The sequence below is a fragment of the Geotrypetes seraphini genome, chromosome 14, assembly GCF_902459505.1.
Source record: "Geotrypetes seraphini chromosome 14, aGeoSer1.1, whole genome shotgun sequence".
Taxonomy (NCBI): Eukaryota; Metazoa; Chordata; class Amphibia; order Gymnophiona; family Dermophiidae; genus Geotrypetes; species Geotrypetes seraphini.
The window spans coordinates 18,412,258-18,434,608 of NC_047097.1; the positions used below are offsets into that span (position 1 = coordinate 18,412,258).

General features: G+C 41.6%; 1 protein-coding gene across 5 annotated transcripts in view; it reads right to left on the bottom strand.

Annotated features, from left to right (window-relative positions):
- SLC12A1 (solute carrier family 12 member 1) overlaps positions 1-20,686 on the bottom strand; it is a 138,648-nt gene extending 117,962 nt beyond the window's left edge. For 3 of the 5 annotated variants that reach the window (XM_033920349.1, XM_033920345.1, XM_033920346.1), the window contains exons 1-2: positions 20,525-20,686; positions 16,576-17,147 (exon numbers count right to left, since the gene is read on the bottom strand). In XM_033920349.1, the coding sequence (XP_033776240.1) occupies positions 16,576-16,989 (414 nt within the window). In that variant the 5' untranslated portion in view covers positions 16,990-17,147; positions 20,525-20,686. Of the gene's footprint in view, positions 1-16,575; positions 17,148-17,411; positions 17,432-19,014; positions 19,170-20,524 lie in introns of those variants that run through there. The other 2 variants (XM_033920347.1, XM_033920348.1) reach the window with 2 other exon arrangements.
- Between the last annotated feature and the right edge of the window lie 1,665 nt (positions 20,687-22,351).

Sequence of the window (22,351 nt, forward strand, 5' to 3'; positions counted from 1 at the left end):
CCCAGTACTGATGCACCTGTATCCTACTTGCAGAGATGCACTGCTACTAAAACCATCACCTTGGAGAAGGTATGCAGCAATGTTGCCAAATCAAAGGGAAGTGCGGAGAACTGGAAATGTCTCCCCAGCACATGGAATCTTAAATACTGCCTATGATCCCAGAATATGGGGATCTGTCTGCCACCTTTGATACTGTTGATCACCACCTATTTCTTGATATGCTGTCGTTGGGATTCCAGGGTTCTACCTTCTCCTGGTTTTCTTCCTATCTCTCCCATTGCACCTTCAGTGTATGCAATGGTGGTTCCTCTTCCACAGCCTTCCCACTATCTATTGGTGTACCTCAAGGCTCTCTCCTAGGACCACTCCTTTTCTCAATCTATACTTGCTCAGTTGGAGCGCCGATCTCCTCCCATGGCTTCCAGTATCACCTCTATACTGATGACTCCCAAATCTACCGCTCTGTGCCAAATATCTCTACTGTAACCCAGACCAGAGTCTCAGCCTGCCTGTCTGACATTGCCACCTGGATGTCTCACCGCCATCTAAAATTGAATCTTCCCGCCTAAACCCACCTCTCCACTTCCCTTATTCTCCGTCTCTGTGGACAACACTCTCATCCTTCCTGTTCTGTCTGCTTATAATCTCAGGGTCATCTTTAACTTCTCTCTCTCCTTCACCACCCAAATACAACATATTGCTAAAATCTGCCACTTCATCCTCTATAATATCACCAAAATCTGACCCTTCCTCTCTGAGAAAACTACCAAAACACTTATCCACGCTCTCATCACCTCGTGCTTAGACTACTGCAACTAGCTACTCTCAGGCTTTCCACTTAGCCATCTCACTCCCCTCCAATCCGTTCAGAATTCGGCTGCATGACTCATATTCTGGGAGAGCTGCTATACTCATGTTACCCCTTTCCTACAGTCACTTCATTGGCTTCCCATCCATTTCCAAATACAATTCATCCTTCTCTTACTGACCTACAAATGCACTCACTCAGCTGCCCCTCACTATCTCTCTTCACTTATCTCTCCTTATGTCCCCTCCCACCCCGTGAGCTCCGTTCAGCTGGTATGCCCCTCCTATCTGTGCCCTTCTCTTCAACAGCCAACTCAAGACTCTGTCCCTTCCAACTTGCTACACTATATGCTTGGAACAAGCTGCCCGAATTCCCATGGCAGGCTCTGTCTCTAGCAGTGTTCAAGGCCCAGTTAAAAGCCCACCTCTTCAAGAGTGCTTTTGACTCCTAACTCCTCTCACTTTATTTTTATTTTTCATTTAATGTGGTGTCTTATATATCTCTAAATTTCCCAAAGAATTTGAGGCGGTATACAAAACAATTAATTATGTAATGGCCAAAAATCTAATCGGGTACTTTGAATTTCCCTCTCTGTCACAACGGGCTCACTGTCTAACTATAGTACTTATGAAAGAAATAATTACTTACATTTACCTTACCTTGGGTTCTGGATCACCAACCCTGTATATTATGTCTGTCTGTCCAAGTTAGATTGTAAGCTCTTCCGTCTATTAAATGTCAAAATGTACAGTGCTGCATACACCTTTCTGCACTATAAAAGTGATAAGTAGTTGTAGTAATATGAAGATAGGCCTCCGTCAAATCTAGGGAGGCTAGAAATTCCCCTGGTGTCACTGCTGCAATGACCGATTGTAACGGTCTACTGAGGCACTTTCAGTGCTGCATTGACGGAGTTCAGATCTAAGATTGGCCTCCAGTTGTCTGAGACTTTCTTGGGCACTATAAAGCATATGGAGTATCTGCCCAAGCCCAAGTCTTTGAAAGGTATGGACTCTATGGCTTGAATATCTAAGAGTCTTTTATCGTCACTCGGACTCTGACCGCTTTCTCTAATCGTCCAGCTGTAGAGTTCACAAATAGATCCAGGAACTGGTGTCAGAACTTGAGCTTGTATCCCTCTTGAATGATGTCCAGCACCCAATGATCCAAGCAGATCTATGCCCAGGCCTTCACAATAGGCCGATAACCATCCTCCTATCTGCGGTTGTATGGCTAGGGTCCTGGCATCATTGAGATTTCTTGGAAGCCATTGTGGCACGAGAACCAGAGGACTGAGATTGCCTGGCACTTTCAAACCTCTGTCCAGATCACTGATATGATCTCTGGGCAGAGAAGCCTTTTGAGTATGTTTGTTTTTATTAAGATTTTGATATACCGCTCTTACATTTTACTGACCTAAGCGGTTTACAATATAACAATTAAATAAGAAATTCCATTGAACATATTCAGATAGAAAAGATAGACATAGAGACAAGATATATACATATCCCAACAAGTAATCCATGAGGATAAAAACAAAGATTACCTTAAAAAAACAAAAATAAAATAATTAAATTATAAATTAAAAGATTAAACATTAATTAAATTAAATTAAAATAAAATAACTTCCAGTCAGACATTAGGTCCTGATATTAGAGGTGACAGGCCAAGGAGAGAAAGAGGAACCTACACTCATCCATCCCCGATAGGGCTGTCCCACCGGCTGCACTGTTGCTAGTAGTAATCTGCTGGCTTGAACAGTTGGAGGCAGGAAGTACTGCTGAAATTGCCAACAATCCTGAAAATTAGTGTGACCAGACCCTCTAGGGGCTTATGGTCTGCTGTCTGGCAAAGCTTTAGGGTGATGACCATAAGATCATCCAAGCCCTTACCAAAAAGCATCTATCCTTTAAAAGGAAGCCTGCTCAAAGTAATTTTTAAAAGTTGAATCTCCCATCCATTGCCTGATCCAGAGCATTCTGTGAGCGGAGACAGCATAAGGCGAAACTTTGATCATTATTCTGATTATGTCATATAGAACATCTGCTACATAATCAACACCCACCATTACCAGCTGGAGGTAAATGTCATCATCCATCATGGGAATCCAACCTAATCTGGTATGGCAAGCATGTGCCATGATATCCAGATTTCCCCGGGGGTCCAGACAACTTTCCAAAACCCAGAACATGGTTATTTTATAAAACATGCAACTCCACCCCTGCTCTGTTCAAACTATGCCCCTGGGAACAGCTACACATGTCACCTGTATAAATATATGTTGTGTTGTTGCGATGTGTACTGGAGTAATTTTATAAACGGCTTTTTTCATATGTATACATAAGAACATAAGAATTGCCGCTGCTGGGTCAGACCGGCGGCCCTCTGGTCTAAGACCAGCTCCATAACTGAGACTAGCTCTATCAGCGCATGTCCTTGTTCAGCAGGAACTTGTCTAACTTTGTCTTGAATCCCTGGAGGGTGTTTTCCCCTATGACAGACTCCGGAAGATTGTTCCAGTTTTCTACCACTCTCTGGGTGAAGAAGAACTTCCTTACATTTGTACGGAATCTATCCCCTTTCAACTTTAGAGAGTGTCCTCTTGTTCTCCCTACCTTGGAGAGGGTGAACAACCTGTCCTTATCTACCAAATCTATTCCCTTCAGTACCTTGAATGTTTCAATCATGTCCTCTCTCAATCTCTTCTGTTCGAGGGAGAAGAGGCCCAGTTTCTCTGTACAGCAGTTCCTCCAACCCTTTAACCATCCTAGTCGCTCTTCTCTGGACCCTTTCGAATAGTACCGTGTCCTTTTTCATGTACGGCGACCAGTGCTAGACGCAGTACTCCAGGTGAGGGTGCACCATGGCTCGGATACAGCAACATGATAACCTTCTCCAATCTGTTTGTGATTCCCTTCTTTATCATTCCTAACATTCTGTTTGCCCTTTTTGCCGCTGCCGCACATTGCGCAGACGGCTTCATCGATTTGTCGATCAGAACTCCCAAGTCCCTTTCCTGGGAGGTCTCTCCATGTACTGCCCGGACATCCAGTATTCGTGCATGAGATTTTTGTTACCGACATGATCACCTTACACTTATCCACGTTAAACCTCATTTGCCATGTTGATGCCAATTCCTCGAGCCTGATTATGTCACGTTGCAAATCATCGCAGTCCCCCTGCGTCTTCACTACTCTGAATAACTTTATATCATCCGCAAATTTAATCACCTTGCTCGTCGTTCCTATGTCCAGGTCGTTTATAAAGATGTTGAAGAGCACGGGTCCAAGCACCGAGCCCTGCAGTACCCCACTGGTGACGCTCTTCCAGTCCGAGTATTGTCCATTTACCCCACTCTCTGTTTCCTATGCTCCAGCCAGTTTCTAATCCACATGAGTATTTCACCCTCAATTCCATGGCTCGCAATTTTCTGAAGTAGTCGTTCATGCGGAACCTTGTCGAACGCCTTCTGAAAATCTAGATATACAATGTCGACCAGGTCGCCCTTGTCTATCTGCCTGTTCACTCCCTCGAAGAAGTGCAGCAAGTTTATCAGACAAGATCTGCCTTTGCTGAAACCGTGCTGGCTGGTCCTCATCAGACCATGTCCGTCAAGGTGATCAATGATGCGGTCCTTTATCAGCGCTTCTACCATCTTTCCTGGTACCAAGGTCAGACTTACCGGACTGTAGTTTCCCGGCCCTCGAACCTTTTTTGAAGATCGGCGTAACATTCACCACCTTTCAGTCCTCTGGAATCTTTCCTGTTTTGATCGACAGATTGGCTATTAGTTGAAGCAGTTCAGCTATGGCCCCTTTCAGTTCCTTGATGACCTTCAGATGGATGCCATCCAGCCCGAGGATTTATCGCTCTTGAGCCTATCAATCTGCCTGCATACCTCTTCTAAACTGACCGTTAACCCTGTCAATTTCCCGTTTTCACTTCCAGCATATATGCTGTGTATATCCTTTTACATGTGAAAAAAACCCTTTATATAAAATTATCCTCTTATCAAATATACTCGATTTTGCAAATTAATGCACACTTTGGATTTGGATTTTGCGATCAAATCAAATATTTTAATAAACTTGAAACTTTAGTACACTGGCGTCATTGCCTTGAAAAGATATATATTACCAAATATTCTGTTCTGAATTTCTGATTGTGTGGGAAGACAAGCCTGTTTTGATTAATTTCCCTACCATAAAAAATTACTGATTAAGGAAAAAAATAAACAAACTGATCAATGAACTGGGAATGGTTGGTTAGCCCAGACCACAACAAATACAAATTAATGAAATCTAAGTAACAGTACAATGCTAGAAATTAATTTAAATAGCAAAAAGTCAAAATTTCAAAATAATTTCTAGTTTTACCAGTTCACTGCTTAGCTTGATTATCTGATTCTCATTATTATAAGAAAACATATCTTGATTTTCCATGCTCTACTGTACTGTGAGATTAAACAATCATTAAATACTGAAATAAATTATTCTAATCTGTATTAACAGGCAGTTTTTGGTACGTTGATTGTAACAAAACATGGAAAATATAGAAGTGTGCAAATTTTAGGCCCCCATTGGTCAAAAGAAGCAGACACAACCTCTACATGGGTACAAATTTTAACAAATCACATTTTTGCGATGTTCATACCACATTTTTGCGATGTCTCATATAGGCATTTTTGTGGTATGCCTATATGAGAGCCTCTACAGTTGCTATAGCAGGAGTGAAGTTATAAAATGATTTATCTGGTCTTTTACGGTTATGTGCAAATATAGGCCATTTAAAAGAATGCTTAAGACACAACTTTTCTCAACTGTATTTTTATTATCTATGTAGTCTAATGTGAACTGTTAAAAGATTGGGCAGGATTGACAGCAGCAATTTATTTGTTGCTTACTTGTATTGTTTTTACATTATAGAAACATGATGGCAGATAAAGGACAAATGGCCCATCTAGGATCTAGAATCAGAAAATAAGATTAAATATTGAACTAAGGCCAGTACTGGGCAGACTTGCACGGTCTGTGTCTGTATATGGCCATTTGGTGGAGGATGGGCTGGGGAGGGCTTCAATTGCTGGGAGGGTGTAGATGGGCTGGAGTAAGTCTTAACAGAGATTTCGGCAGTTGGAACCCAAGCACAGTACTGGGTAAAGCTAAGAAGAAAATATAAAAAAATTTAAATTGAATCAGGTTCGGCAGACTGGATGGACCATTCGGGTCTTTATCTGCCGTCATCTACTATGTTACTAGTCTGCCCATCCACAGTAACCATTATCTCTTTCTCTCTCTCAGAGATCCCATGTACCTATCCGTGGCCCTTTTGAATTCAGACACAGTCTCTGTCTCCATCACCTCTTCTGGGAGACTGTTCCATGCATCTACCACTCTTTCTGTGCATGTCTCTTGTAAACCGCCTAGGTTTAGGCGGTGTATAAATTTTAAAATAAAATAAGACTGGAACAACGACAAATGGATTTTTAAAAAATATTTCTTTTTGCCCTGTCAGTTTCCTCTTGCGCCATTGGGACTGCACCTCAATTAAAGTTGGCCTCTGTTGGCTTATGGCTTCATAAGCCTTCATTTTTAACTACCCAGGTTGACATGTGAGTTTGCTTTTTCTTGTTTCCTGCTGTGATGTAGGACTCAAATCTCAAAAGACAAAAACAAAAGGTTTAGTCCTTGCCACCTGAAACCAGTTGTTTCCTACATACTTTAAATGAATGTGTCCTTTTACACTGCATTATCATAAATTAAGGCACCTAACTTCCATAAATCACTGTAAATTTCTGTGCTGTAGGGAATGGTTACTTATTACCTGTTCTAATCACCTTTCACTGAGAGTACTGATCATAAGTGAGCTGGAGTTGAAACCTACCTTATTTTTTCACCAAAAATCCCACAAAAATTGATGTGGTGTATCTCAATAAAGGACTTTTTTGTTTGTTTGCTGGCTTTTCTTCCTGCATTCATTTGGTCTTATGAACTGTGCTTGTTCTGACTTTAGCAAAATTCTAGACATGGTAAAGTTTTGTTTTCTAAAACAAAAGACGCTATGGAAACAGATGTTCCTGAAGCAGACTTTATTGTTGGTTCAAAGGTTTGTTTTCTAACATAAGTGTACCAGTGGAGCAATATTTTCCCTAATGAACTGCAAAATGCAAAGCAGAAATAGAATGAATGTGAAATATGTCCTGTTTTCTTTGTCCTTCTGACTTCAGAAACATTTTTGGAACATTTTGGAACAACCTGAAGGATAAGATAGCAAATTCTACACACAGCTGTGCAGTAATCCCTAATTCAAGTCTAAGTCACATCTTTTACCCCATGGGTTCCTAGGAATTAAGATTTACACATGTGGGGGTCAGTAATTCAACTGTTTGGGGAGGTTAAGGTGGGTGGAACAAAGGAAGGGTGGGACTAGAGCAGGATAGGTTGACATCTGGTGAGGCAAGCTAAAATCTTTAGGGTGGAGGTAGCATCTATTTAAGTAGTAACGGGGCAGTGGAAGTACTATTACACAGCACAGAACCCCTTCCTTTGTCTCTGCTGCAGATATATCTGCTGCCACCTCCTCTGTTACTGACGGTATCATGCACACTAGAAACATGACGGCAGATAAAGGCGAAATGGCCCATCCAGTCTGCCCATCCACAGTAACCATTATCTCTTCCTCTCGCTTTCTTGAAATCAGACAGTCTCTGTCTCCACCACCTCTACCGGGAGACAGTTCCATGCATCTACCACCCTTTCAATAAAACGGTATTTCCTTAGATTACTCCTGAGCCTTTCACCTCTTAACTTCATCCTATGCCCTCACATTCCAGAGCTTCCTTTCAAATAAAATTGACTCAATTCATGCACATTTACATCACATAGGTATTTAAACATCTCTATCATATCTCCCCTCTCCCGCCTTTCCTCCGAAGTATACAGATTAAGATCTTTAACTCTGTCCCCATATGCCTTATGATGAAAACCACGCACCATTTTAGTAGCCTTCCTCTGGACCGACTCCATCCTTTTTATATCTTTTTGAAGGTGTGGCCTCCAGAATTGTACACAGTATTCTAATTGAGGTCTCACCAGAGTCTTACACACGGGCATCAATACCTCCTTTTTCCTACGGCCATACCTCTCCTTATGTACCCTAGCACCCGTCACCTTTTCAACCTGTTTGGCCACCTTAAGATCATCACATACAATCACACCCAAGTCCTGCTCTTCTGTCATGCATTTAAGTTCTTCACTCCCTAAACTGTACTGTTCCCTTGGGTTTTTGCAACTCAAATGCATGACCTTGCATTTCTTAGCATTAAATTTTAGCTGCCAAATTTCAGACCATTCTTCAAGCTTTGCTAAGTCTTTATTCATATTATTCACACCATCCGGCATGTCTACTCTATTGCAGATTTTGGTATCATCTGCAAAGAGGCAAATCTTACCCTACAGCCCTGCAGCAATATTGTTTATAAAAATGATAAAAAGAATAGAACCTTGAGGCATACCACTGGTAACATCCCTTTCCTCAGAGTGATCTCCATTGATCAGTATCCTCTGTCGCCTTCCACTCCAGGGAATTAAGTACCAAAAATAATTAATAAAATAATCAAAATAATACAACATAGTAAACAAAAAAGTATTTTCTGTATTCTGAAATATATGCAGGTAACTGTCCAGTTTCTTCCTAGCCATGTGAACTGTTCTGTTCAGCAGTATTGTAATAGAAGTACTGTGGTTACTGGCAATCATAAAATGATTTGTCTATCAGTTTTTTTGATAGGCTATCAAATAGTCAGGTCTTTAAGACATGCTGGCTTTTAGTTTAACGTTGAGATATTAAATATAATTGGAATATGATTCATCTATATTAACTATACTTAGTGGTTACAGCAGCAGGCTGAGAATCAGAGAACCTAGGGCTCAAAACATTTCTATTCAAAAAACACGTCCCTACTAACTAATCTCCTCCCCTTTCGCACAAGCTCTCCCTCTATTGAATAACACATTAGTCAACTCTAGAACTTTTCCTTCCAAAAATATTCTTATTCCTAAATAAGCATCTACCTCACTATCCAACAAACTTCTTACGTCATTGTTAGGTAACTTCTCGTCTGTAACCCGTATATACTGATATTCTCCACTGTACCCTGTTATCACTTGATTCTGTTATAACTGTTATCATATGATTCTCTGCTATGTAATTCTTATTATTGAATCCTCTACCACACCATGTAAAGTACCCTGTATCACTGTTATGTAATTCTCTAGATAATCTTTGTTACGAAATTCTCTCGGTAATGTCCAGATCTCTTATAATTTGTAATCCGCCTAGAACCTCATGGCACAGGCGGAATAGAAATCACTAATGTAATGTAATGTAAATCCTACTGCCAGTCCTTGAGGCACACTGCCACCCAGGGAGTAACTTCATGTGAAATGCCTTTTTGGACGGCACTCAACTTCAAAAAAGGAAATTATGATGCCATGAGAAAAATGGTGGGAAAGAAGCTCAAAAGCAACATAGGGAAGACGGAATCCGTAGAAAAGGCCTGGACCTTATTCAAGGAGACTGTGCACGAAGCACAAAGCATATGCATCCCCAAGTTCAGAAAAGGGTGCAAAAAAAATAGAACAAAAAACCCAGTGTGGATAACAAGTGCAGTAAAGAAGGCGATAAGCGACAAGAAAGCATCGTTCAGAAAATGGAAAAAAGACCAAACAGAGGAGAACCAAAAAGGGCACAAAGAACACCAGAAAGAGTGTCACCGAGTGGTTAGAAAAGCAAAAAGAGAATACGAAGAGAGACTGGCAAAGGAAGCAACAAACTTCAAGTCGTTCTTCAGATACGTCAAGGGGAAGCAACCGGCGAGAGAAGAAGTGGGACCATTGGACGATGGAGACAGAAAAGGAGTTGTAAAAGAAGAGAAAGAGATAGCTGACAGGTTAAATGAGTTCTTCACGTCAGTCTTCACGATGGAGAATATAACCACCATTCCGGAACCCGAGGAGATCGTAATAGGAGACCAAGACGATAAGCTGGTCGATTTAGAGGTAAGCCAAGAGGATGTACTCAAGCAGATCGACAGACTAAAGAGCGACAAATCGCCGGGTCCGGATGGCATTCACCCAAGGGTACTCAAGGAACTAAAAGACGTAATAGCGGAGCCACTTCGACAGATATGCAACCTATCCTTAAAAACCGGAGAGATCCCGGAGGATTGGAAAATAGCAAATGTCACGCCCATCTTCAAGAAGGGCGCAAGGGGGGACCCGGGAAACTACAGGCCGGTGAGCCTGACCTCAGTCCCGGGAAAGATGATGGAGGCACTGATTAAAGACAGCATCTATGAGCACATCGAAAAAAATGGGCAGCTAAAACCAAGTCAACACGGCTTCTGCAAGGGTAGGTCATGCCTCACAAACTTATTGTACTTCTTTGAGGGAGTGAACAGCCAGGTGGATAAAGGGGAATCTATAGACATCATTTACCTTGACTTCCAAAAAGCCTTCGACAAGGTGCCACACGAGAGACTGCTTAAAAAGATATGGAACCACGGGGTACAAGGGGAGGTCCACCGATGGATCAAAAACTGGCTGGCAAACAGGAAGCAGAGGGTTGGCGTAAAGGGCCACTACTCAGACTGGAAAGGGGTCACGAGCGGAGTTCCGCAGGGGTCGGTGCTGGGACCACTCTTGTTCAATATCTACATAAATGACCTAGAGGCGGGAACTAAGTGTGAAGTCATTAAATTTGCAGATGACACCAAACTATACAGCAGGGCTCAAACCAAGGAAGACTGCGAGGATCTCCAAAAGGATCTAACGCAGCTGGAAAAGTGGGCCGAAAAGTGGCAGATGAGCTTCAACGTGGGGAAATGCAAGGTCATGCACGTGGGGAAAAAGAACCCGATGTTCACATACAAAATGGGGGGAACACCACTAGGGGTTAGTAACCTGGAGAGAGACCTGGGAGTGATGGTAGACGCAACACTGAAGGCATCGGCGCAATGCGCCACAGCCTCTAGGAAAGCAAAAAGAATGCTGGGTATCATTAAGAAGGGTATTACGACCAGGACGAAGGAAGTCATCATGCCGCTGTATCGTGCAATAGTACGGCCGCATCTGGAGTACTGTGTCCAGTACTGGTCGCCGTACCTCAAGAAAGACATGGCGGTACTTGAGGGAGTACAAAGAAGAGCAACCAAACTGATAAAGGGAATGGAAAATCTCCCATATTCTGACAGATTGAAGCAGTTGGGACTTTTCTCCCTGGAAAAGCGAAGACTTAGAGGAGACATGATAGAAACCTTCAAGATCCTGAAGGGCATAGAAAAAGTAGACAGGGACAGATTTTTTAAATTAAGGGGCACCACAAGCAGTGTTCCCTCTAAGCGGGCGGGTGTTGTGAGCAAACTTTTTTCACCGTGAGCCAAAAATATCGGGCGCCAGCAAGTTATGAGCCAACTCGCCCGATTCTCCTCTCGCCGCCCTGCCATCTGCCGTACGCCTCTTCCGATCGTGCGCTGTGACGAGAAACGTGTGCGCTGCGATGTAATATTTTGTGCGCCAGCGCACGCCAGCGCAGCTTAGCGGGAACACTGGTTCAAATGGTTTTATTTATTTCCCCAAATTTATTTTTGTTATACGCATTGAAAATATTTGATATTGCGTTTAAATCAAAATCTCAATAAACTTGAAACGAGTGCCCGTGAGATTGTGGGAGGGTTAAATACTCAAAACTTAGAAGTTTTTGCTACGCCAGCTTTCTGGTATCTTTACATACAGTGGCGTACCTAGCATATGTAACATCCGGGGCCCATCATTTTTTGGCACCCCCCCCCATCTGTAAGAAAAACATGATTTTTAGTAACAAACCACACGTCACACATGAGTACCTAGGAAAAGGCAGCATCTTACATATTGCAGTGAGCAGTACATCAATACACCCATTGTAAAACTAAACAAGCCAGACCAGCACAGATCAATCCTACACCGTCAATCCTAACAGAAAACCATGTCTTTCGAACACACAGAACACAGAAAACACCTTCGCCTAGTAAGGAATATGTAATCACAAACTAACCCCTCCCTCTTTTACAAAACTGTAGTGTGGATTTTAGCTACGGAGGTAACAGCTCTGATGCTCATAAAATTCTGAGCATCAGAGCTGCTACCACCAAGGCTGGTGCTAAAAACGCTTCACAGTTTTGTAAAAGGGGGGATAAAATAAAAATACATAGACAAAGGTTAAATTGAACCAGCAAGAAGCTGGACTCTGCATACAATGCTTCACAGAAACAGTGACACATGTCTCCTAAAGCAATAAATAAATAGAAATTTTTTTCTACCTTTGTCTTCTGTGGTTTCTCCTTTCCTCATCTTCTTGTAACTCTCTTCCTTCCATCCACTGTCTGCCGTCTCTCTTCCCCTATATGGCATCTTCTCTCCTTCTATGCCCCTTCCAGAAACTGTATGCCTCCCCCTTCCATCTCTCCTTTCACCCCATTGGTCTGGCATCTCTCTCCTCGCCTTCCCTCTCCCACACCTCTCCTCATAGTCTGGTATCTCCCCTTCCCTGATTCTCTGGCATCTCTCTCCTTTCCTTTTCTTCCATCTTTCGCTCCCCCTCCATGCTCTCACATCTCCCCCTTCCTTTTCCCTTAGACTGGCATACCTTCCTCCTACGCTCCAAGCCCTGGCATCTCCTTTAATTCCCTCCCTCATCTTCCTTCTCCCTCCAGCTGGGTACCGCAACACTCTTCCCTGCAGCTCTGCACTTCCCCACAATTGCCATGCTTCGGTTCCTCTTCTTCCTTCCTTCCTCCCCCCCCCCCGCGGGACCCTGCGGCACCATCAACTCTTACTCCCTCTAATGTCGGCCCTGCAGCTCCAGACTTCCTCGCACCTTCTCCCCTCCCCCTTTGGATCGCTATTATTTTAAATGTTATAGCCGCGGAGCTGTATCCATCAGTGGAGATGTCTAACCTCGGCCTGCCCCGGAACTCTTACTGCAGCAGCCGCCCGTCTAGGCAGGAACAGGAAGTCACTGTTGCAGTAAGAGTTCCGGGGCAGGCCGAGGTTAGACATCTCCACTGATGGATACAGCTCCGCGGCTATAACATTTAAAATAATAGCGATCCAAAGGGGGAGGGGAGAAGGTGCGAGGAAGTCTGGAGCTGCAGGGCCGACATTAGAGGGAGTAAGAGTTGATGGTGCCGCAGGGTCCCGCGGGGGGGGGGGGAGGAAGGAAGGAAGAAGAGGAACCGAAGCATGGCAATTGTGGGGAAGTGCAATCCCCCCAATGCGTCCCCTTACCTTACCGACGCGTGTGTGCGCTGTGAAGAGAAACTTTGCGCTGCGATGTAATATTTTGTGCGCGAACGCAGGCCAGCGCAGCTTAGCGGGAACACTGACCACAAGTACAAGGGGGCACTTGGAGAAATTGAAAGGGGACAGGTTTAGAACAAACGCTAGGAAGTTCTTTTTCACTCAGAGGGTAGTGGACACATGGAACGCGCTTCCAGAGGCTGTTGTAGACAAGAAAACATTAAATGGTTTCAAAGAAGGTTTGGATAGATTCCTAGAAGAAAAAGGGATTGGGGGGTATAGATAGGTATAGACCATTGCTCAGACAATGGGCCTGATGGGCCGCCGCGGGAGCGGACCGCTGAGCAGGATGGACCTATGGTCTGCCTCAGCGGAGGCAACTTCTTATGTTCTTATGTTCTTATGTTCTCTCATACAAATTACCACCTGCTTTGAAGGTGTAAATGTGGTAGGGATGTACAGGAACTAAAAAATAAGAACATAAGAATAGCCATACTGGGTCAGACCAATGGTCTATTTAGCCTAGTATTCTGCTTCCAATAGTGGCCAATTCAGATCAAGAGTACCTGGCAGCAAACCAAAAAAGTAGCAATAATTGATGCTACTGGTCCTAGGGAAAGAAGTGGTTTCCCCTATGTCCATCTCATTAGCAGACTATGGACATTTCCTCCAGGAACTTGTCCAAACCTTGACCACATCCTCTAGCAATGAGTTTCATATTCTATCTATTCTCTGAGTGCAGTGGTGTAGTAAGGGGGGGAGTCCACCCCAGGTGCCGACTTGCTAAGGGCGCAGCACCCCTTCTCCTCTCCACCACCTCTGCTCCTCTCCTTGCTGCATGCGTACGCCCCTTGTCTTCCCCCAAACCTTTTCTACTTCCCCAGCATGAGGTTGCTGCCTGCGTCGGCGCTCTCTCTGATGTCACTTCTGGAACTCATGCCTAGGAAGTGATGTCAAAGGGTAAGCTGACACGCTGGAGAAGTTTCAGTCCAATAACCAATTCCTAATCAACAAAAAAACATTGCCTACTATTCCATGACTTTTTAATTTTCACATGAGTCTCTTATGAGGAACTTTGCCAAAGGTTTTCTGAAACTCTACATCAGCTGGCTCACCTTTATCGACATATTTATTCATGTCTTCAAAGAAATGAAGCAAATTGGTTAGGCAAGACTTCTCTTGGCTGAACCAATGCTGACTCTGCCTCATTAAACTATAGCCCTCTTTTATCAAGCTGCAGTAGAGCTGTTGCCATGGGAAATGCTCCGATACTCTTTTAATTCCTATGAATATCAGAGCATTTAGCACATTGGCCTGTGCTAAAACACTTAGGGTCTGTTTTACAAAGCTGCGCTAGCAGCTGCCACACGGCAACAGCCCCGAAGCCCTTTAAATCTCTATGGGCTAGCTCAGCTTTGTAAAACAGGCCCTTAATAAAAGGGAACCTATGTTTGTCTATGTGTTCCATAATTTTACATTGTATACTAGCTTCCACTATTTTGCCCGGCACTGAAGTCAGACTTGCTGGTTTGTAATTTCCCTTTTACATTGGTCACCCTCCAATCTTCAGCTGGCTGGTGTTTGTATGTTCCGGATTTTTGCCTAGTTATTTTATGTTTTCCGACAAATTAATTTTAAATGTATATCTTGTGTGCATGCTAAAACTTTTTTACCCGTACAAATCAATTGTATGCACATTAAGCCATACTTTAGGAATGAAGGTGTACAAGTGATTTGAATGCATAAAATATTTTAGATACCCCAACATACAGGGCTCCTTTTACGAAGCTGCGTTAGCGGCTTTATTGCATGCAACTTTTTAGCGTGTGCTAGCCTTTGCGCTAGCTGAGAAACTACCACCTGCTCAAGAGGAGGCGGTAGTGGATAGCGCGGCGGGAAAATTAGCGCTCGCTATTACGCACGTTAAACCACTAACACGGCTTCATAAAAGGAGCCCACACTATTAACTGAATATGTGCTGCTGAATGCATACCCCTGAAATGTTTCTGCTCCTTTCTAAAAACTCTATAAATCACCAATAATCATGACGACTTTTGCAAGTGAGTTATTACCTCAATGGATAGGTTTTGTTTGGTGCATTGCACTTTCACATGTAGTGTTGTTTTAGGTTTTCAGCCTTTATACAATGGACTTAAAATAGGTACCCTTTGGGGCTTCTCATATACTCGTAGGCATCCTCTTATAAAATCAAGCTCACAATGCTTATTCATAAAACTAAGGGAGTAGAAAAACAGATGAAGAAAGCAAAACTTCAAGCAGTAGCACCTAACCAGATACTCAGTAGACTTGACTTGTTGAGTGTCACTAATGAATAAAAATGTATCCAGATAACTTTAGGCCTTTTATTCATGCAACAAGGTTTATCTGGATAAATTTAGCCAGGGAACTTGAATATCAGCATGTATGGCAAACTAACCCCCCCCCAACCCTTTTAGTAAGCTGCGGTACAGGTCTCTACCAAAGCCTGAAGCGCTCATAGAATACCTATGAGTATCGAAGCAGCATTGGAGCATTTAGTGCCACGGTTGAAACCTCTACTGTGGCTTAAAAAAAGAGGGCCTAAAATTGCACCCTTGGAAAGCCCTCGTAATTGGATAAATTTTGTTTGGTAGGAGGAATTGTTTTTACAAAGCTAAGATTTATTTAAAGTAGGTGTAGGCAATTCTGGTCCTCGAGAGCCACAGGCAGGTCAGGTTTTCAGGATATCCACAATAAATATGCATGAGATAGATTTGCATCTCAAGGAGGCAGTGCATGCAAATTCATCTCATGCATATTCATTGTGGAATCCTGAAAACCCAATTTGCATTTGGCTCTCGAGAACTGGAATTGCCTACCCCTGATCTAGACAACTTGAGAAGTTATCAGGACAAATATTTGAATATCAGCCTTATACTTCTAAGTGTAGTTATTCTTCTATGCTTCTGAGCACTTGCAGATTACATTAAAGATTCTTCGGGGCATAGTTATCAAGGTGTGTTACAGTTAAGACATGTTGTTTTACCACTAACTCTTGCTATCTTAGCAAAGACCCTATTTTATGCAATAAGACCTAGTTAATATTAACTAGGATTAATAGTAAAATAACGTCTTAATGGTAGCCCACATTGATAACTTCCCCCTTTAATGGTAACTCATGTTGTCAACTACTATGTCCTTTATTTACTCAAACCTCACCTGCAAATAAGAAATAATGCATGTGTTCCACCTCTCATAGGCATATTGCCCACAGGTCATGCTGCTTAAAAGTTGGGTATTTTTATTCAGTTGTGTCAGTTCTACCTGGTTCATGCTTTGAATTTTCATCCCAAAATTAAGCATATGATACCTACTACATATAGAACAAAAACACTTAGGTAAGAGAGAAGACAATTAATAAAAAGATAGTATTGCAAGCTTTCTTTTACTTACCTTTGAGAGCTGTTCATGAATCTCTATCAAGCTGGGTCTGGTCTTTTTTGCCCCACTAATGCTGCCAGTATTTCGATAATAGTCAATCTGAGGAATTGCATCCACTGTGTTATGGCCAAATGTTTTCAGATAATATGTGTTATTAAGGGTGTCATAAGGATGGAAACTTCCATCGGTTTTTATTGTGTCCCCATTTTGATTGATAGTTCCATATAACTCCCTATTTCTGGGCCTAAAGCTAATTCTGAGTCTATGGTCTTCATCAACAAAAGAAGTTTCTTCATATTGTGGAGGGTCTTTGTCTTCTTCACATGCTAAATTATCATGACCTTCATTAATGATGTTGACCTGAAAACGACTAGGGCTGCCTGGGCTTGCCTCAAAAAATGTATTTGGAGAGTTATTCATTGACATCTTCCTTTGAGCTGTGAGCTTATTTTGCAGTATTAGCTGTTATTTCAACTGCTCTATCTTGTAATGATGCAGCGTTTAATATGCGATGATTCTTGATCTAGTAATGTTTAGTTGCAATTTACTTGAAGGCTTCAGCTTCAGAAGTTTTCCTGTACAATCTATCAAAAGACAGAAAATATTCTAAATTAGATGGAATCCAAATAAAAGAAACGTAGGCCGCACACACAAAGAATGAAAGTGGTGTGCAGTGGGGAAAAAATACATGGACAAGCAGTAATGCTCTGAAGGTAGTTTAGCAAGTGGAAATATTCATCAGCAGAGTTATCTCAGCTCTATCTGCTGCAAATAAGACTTAAAAGCATAAACATTTATGGAGAATTGTTCTGTCTTCCGACCAGGGACCAAAAGATTAGGCTTCTTACCTTTGCTAATCTTTTTTCTTGTAAATATCCTCTGGAATCTACACCATAGGGTTGTTTATCTCTTCCAGCCTTACACTGTAGGGAACTCAAAACCAAATTCTAGCCCCTCCTCCTGTAGTCATCTCCTGTTACTCACTCCAGTCAGTACACAAGCCAGGTAGATCTACAGCAAAAACAGGAAACACAAGAAAAGAGAAGGGGGTACGGGGACTCCCCGCTGCATATCAGTTCTGCTCATGAGAATAAATTCAAAACAATTAGCGCCATAAGGCCAAACTATGCAAAAACATCAAATTTGAACATCAAACAATTTGAAAACAGTACAAATTTGGATAAAGAAGACACAGCCTGAGGTTGCAGAAGGGGTCACTACTCAAGGACCGAGGCCGATCAAAGACAGAAATCCACTGTGGATCATTGGGTCTCCCCATTTTTCTTTGTTGTGCTGCATTCATTTGAAATGACATGGGAACTGACATTTCCCATGTCATTTTATGTGAGATATTGTCTTCCATGTTACTAAGCGTCCCTTTTACAAAACCTTGGTAGCAATTCTCCTGCAGCAAATGCACTGAAACCCATAGGAATTGAATGGGCTTTGGTGCATTTGCAGGAGAGGAATCACTACTGCAGCTTTGTAAAAGGAGCTCTAAGTATGTAACAGTCCAGATGCTAAGAGCAGCAGTGTACCTGGTATGGCAGCCAATTCTGTAAGTGAGCACCTTCTTTTAGGAGCCCTGATGCTGTACAGTGAGAGCCTATTCTACAATGGCATCTGGGCACCCAGATTCCATTATATAATAGTAGCATAACTCGGCACCGACACACTTTATATTTACATGCATACAGTATAAGCCAGTCATAGACCTGCCATAACTGCAGTTATGTAAATGCAGCAGGGACACGCCTAACCTACAGTATTTCTGTAAGTCACATACATAAGTGGCAGCCCTACCCATTCCTCTTTTATGATACACCCATGGAAATGCTTCTCTTGCATTAACGGGCTATGTTGTTTGGGTGTGCCCTTACAGAATAGCACTGAGGGGTGTAGTTATCAACTTGGGTTATCATTAAAATGTGTCATTTTACTAAGGGGGATGTAACATGCCTTAACGTAAGCCCATGTTAGTCATTTTGCTGCCACTTTCACATGTAAATATACACTAACCCACTGGTATTCTGTACATTTACAGGAACAAGTGGCATGTAATTTCTGGTGACCAAATATTGAATCTATTGTCCTTAAATGTAAACATGACAAATGTAGCAACATTGTCTGTCCTCCAGTTCCCCCCTACCCCAATCTCCCCTCTCTGATTCCCTATCACTCCAATTAAATCCTCCAATTCCCTTAACACCCTAATCACTTTCCCCTCTGTCTCCCTGCTATGATCTTCCAATCCTCCCCAGTTCCCCATGCCAAGCCTGTCCCATAAAATACAGACCCCCCTCAAATGTTCTCTATCTAACTCTCCTTTCAGACTCCCCCCCATCCACTTCAGATGAGCCCTAGTGTTCCGGTAGCAAAGTGCGTTAGTGGGTCCCCTCTGCAGTCTGCTCATGATCTATTCAGTTCTGGTTTCAAAATGGTATCACTGACCTTAGCAGTAGTATTGAAGCACTGGTACTCTGGGGGTTCAGCTTCCAGCTTAGTATAAGCTCCCCTACATGCGTATTTTCCATTTTATAATGAGAATACATGAACATATTTTTTTAATTTTCCTGTCAGCTCTGAGGTATGCATAGGTTTCATAAAAGTGCTCGGTTCAACCCAGGCTGTAAACAAGAGATTAAGGGGGTAATTTTCCTTAATTTCATGTTTTTAAATTTTTTTCTTCAAAAAGTTATAACTTTTTGAGGTTTTGCTAATTAATTGGTGCCACTTAAATGTATACATGTTTGAAATTGTGCTACTATATTTATAAATATTGATGTTTAAATGTAGAAGTTGCAAAATCACCACTTCCACATATGATTTCTGGAATTTGTAGATGGAAGCTAGATTGATGCTGTTCTTTTTTTCTACTTTGATTTTTCTAAAATCACTGCTCACAATATACAGGCATCCCTGTATGTATTTCTAAGAAAGGCTCCATGTATGGCAGAGTGTTTTGTAAAATACAATCCCTATGAAAAATGGGACTTCACATCTCTGAATTACAATTCTTATGCTGTAACTATAATAATATTTATAAGAATTCTTAAAATATTGCATCCTAATTAATGTCCATATCTTATGGACAAATTGTTCTCCACCTTTTTATTAAAAAAATAAAATCTCAGGGGAAAGAATGAAATAATGATTCATAAGAACATAAGCATTAAAATACTGGGATAGTCGAAAGGTCCATCAAGCCCAGTATCATATTTCCAACAATGGCCAACTCTGGTCACAAGTACCTGGCAAGATCCCAAAAGAGTGGAACATATTTTTTTGCTGCTTATCCTAAGCATTGGATTTTCCCAAGACCATCTTAATAATGGCTTTTGAATTTTTCTTTTAGGAAATTATCCCAAACCTTTTATAAGCCAGGCTAAACTAACTGTTTTCACCACCACATTTATAAAAAAAAATGCTCATACAACTAATATCCCATGGGAGTCATTTAATAACTGCACATTCTAAGTTTATTTACAGTTTGATATACCAACCATCAACAAGTATCTGGCCGATTTACAATGCTAAAATTAAAAATTAAGGTAATATGTGGACAGGACAAGGACCAAAAAAAAAAAAGATTAAAATTGATACAGAAGGTGCTGGGAAAGGGGAAGATTCAAAATTACATTGAAGTTAAAATAAAAATTAAAGGGAGGAAAGAAGGGGAAGGGAAGTCGCTTCTTAAAAGTGGTTCTCATGAATTGTTGAAAATAGCTGGAGAAAAGATCTTAATTTGTATTTTGGTAAGCGTCATCAAATAGGAACATTTTAAGTTTAACTACATTAGCTTGTGCTGTTTGTAAATGACCCTTATATGTACATCACTGAAGACTAAAAAGTATGAGAACTATTTACAAAGAACTTTTCCCGTGACAAATAAGTTCTGGAAGATTTTCAGTGTCATTTTTGAATATTTACTGTCCTTTAAATATGTAAGAGGGTTTCTTACCTTTGATAATCAATATTTCCCTCTTCGGTAATCAATACTTCCCTTTTCAGAGCAAATCATCAGAATCCTGCTCTTCATGAAGATCAAGCTTGGTGCTAATAGTTTTATTACACACTAGGTGTAAATAACCACACACTTCCGAGAACCCTCTGCCATCTGATACCTCTATCAAGTAATATCGGTCTCTTATTTAGCTCTGCCTTGTCCTGCCCTTCCCACCTATGATCCAGGGGTTAATTTTATTGGCTTCAGTTTTTCTTCTCATAATATCATGTGCATTTTCCAATCAGTAGTTTTGGAAGTATAGTTTAAGGCACATTAAATTACTTGCTCAGAGGCACATTCTGGACTGTTAAAAATCAACCAGAAACCTAAATGAAACACCCTAAGAGGAAAGCAGGTTAAAATGAATTCTGCTGTTCTTGACCCAGAGGATGAGTAGCAAATATTGCTGCAAATTAAGGTAACGAGTATGTTTATTTATTCACTTTTCTATACCATTCTCTCAGGGGAGCTCAGTTTACATGAATTCATTCCTGTCCTGGCATGCTCACTTTAGGACCCATCCCGAGGGCACTCAGTTTATTTATTAGACGTCTATGTGGAACAATGTCAAAGGCTTTGCTAAAATCTAAATACACCACATCTAGCGCATGCCCTCCATCCAATTCTCTTGTCACCCAGTCAAAGAAATTGATCTGATTTGTCTAATGAATCCATGTTGCCTCTGGTCCTGTAATCCACAGGATTCCAGAAACTTCACCATTTTCTGTTTTAAAAGTGTTTCCATTAATTTGCTTACCACAGAAGTTATAATAATAATAATAATAATAACTTTATTCTTATATACCGCCATACCCAGCGAGTTCTAGGCAGTTTACATCACTTAGCAAATGACCTGCATTGACAAGCAGATTTACAACATGTCACAAGCAGATTTACAATGAATTACAACAATTTACAACAGTCTGCAAAGAAGGGTAGATTTACAACGATTTATCAGAAATTGCAGCTTTGATCGAACTAGACAAAGGATGTAGAGAGTAGGAAAAAGGGAAGGTCTAGTGAAGGAGGAGAGGAGCAGGGGTGGGCGAGGTGTTATGTGGGGTGAGGGGATAATTAAGGGTCGTGTTTGCTGAATAGGTAAGTTTTGAGTAGTTTTCTGAAGGCAAGGTAAGTGGGGGCCTTGAGAATCATTTGGGCTAGCCATGGGTTCAGCTTGGCTGCTTGGAAGGCGAAAGTTTTATCGAAGAATCTTTTGAGATGACAGTGTTTTAGCGAAGGGAAGGCAAACAGTTGAATTCTGCGTGATTTCTTGTTGTTGCAATAAAGGTTAAAGTGGGTGTTGATGTAGCTTGGAGAAGCACCGTTTACCGATTTGTAGCAGAAGCATGCGAATTTAAAAAGAACTCTAGATTCGAATGGCAGCCAGTGTAGTTGGTGGTAGAAAGGGGTGATGTGTTCCCATTTCTTTAGGCCAAAGATGAGGCGCACTGCGGTATTTTGGATTATTTTTAGTCTCCTGGTAGTTTTCTTTGTAGCGTTAAGGAAAATGATGTTGCAGTAGTCAAGAATGCTGAGGATGGAGGATTGTACAAGTAGACGGAATGAAGTGTCATTGAAGTATTTTTTTATGGTGCGTAATTTCCAAAGTACAGAGAGGCTTTTCCTAACGATGAGGTCGGTATGGTTTTCTAGGGATAGGTTTTTGTCCAGCGTGACTCCCAGGATTTTTATGGTTGGTTCGAGGAGGAAGGTCATTCCTTTTAGTTGAATTGAGGTTTCCTTGATTTTATCTTTGGGGGAGGCTAGGAAGAATTTTGATTT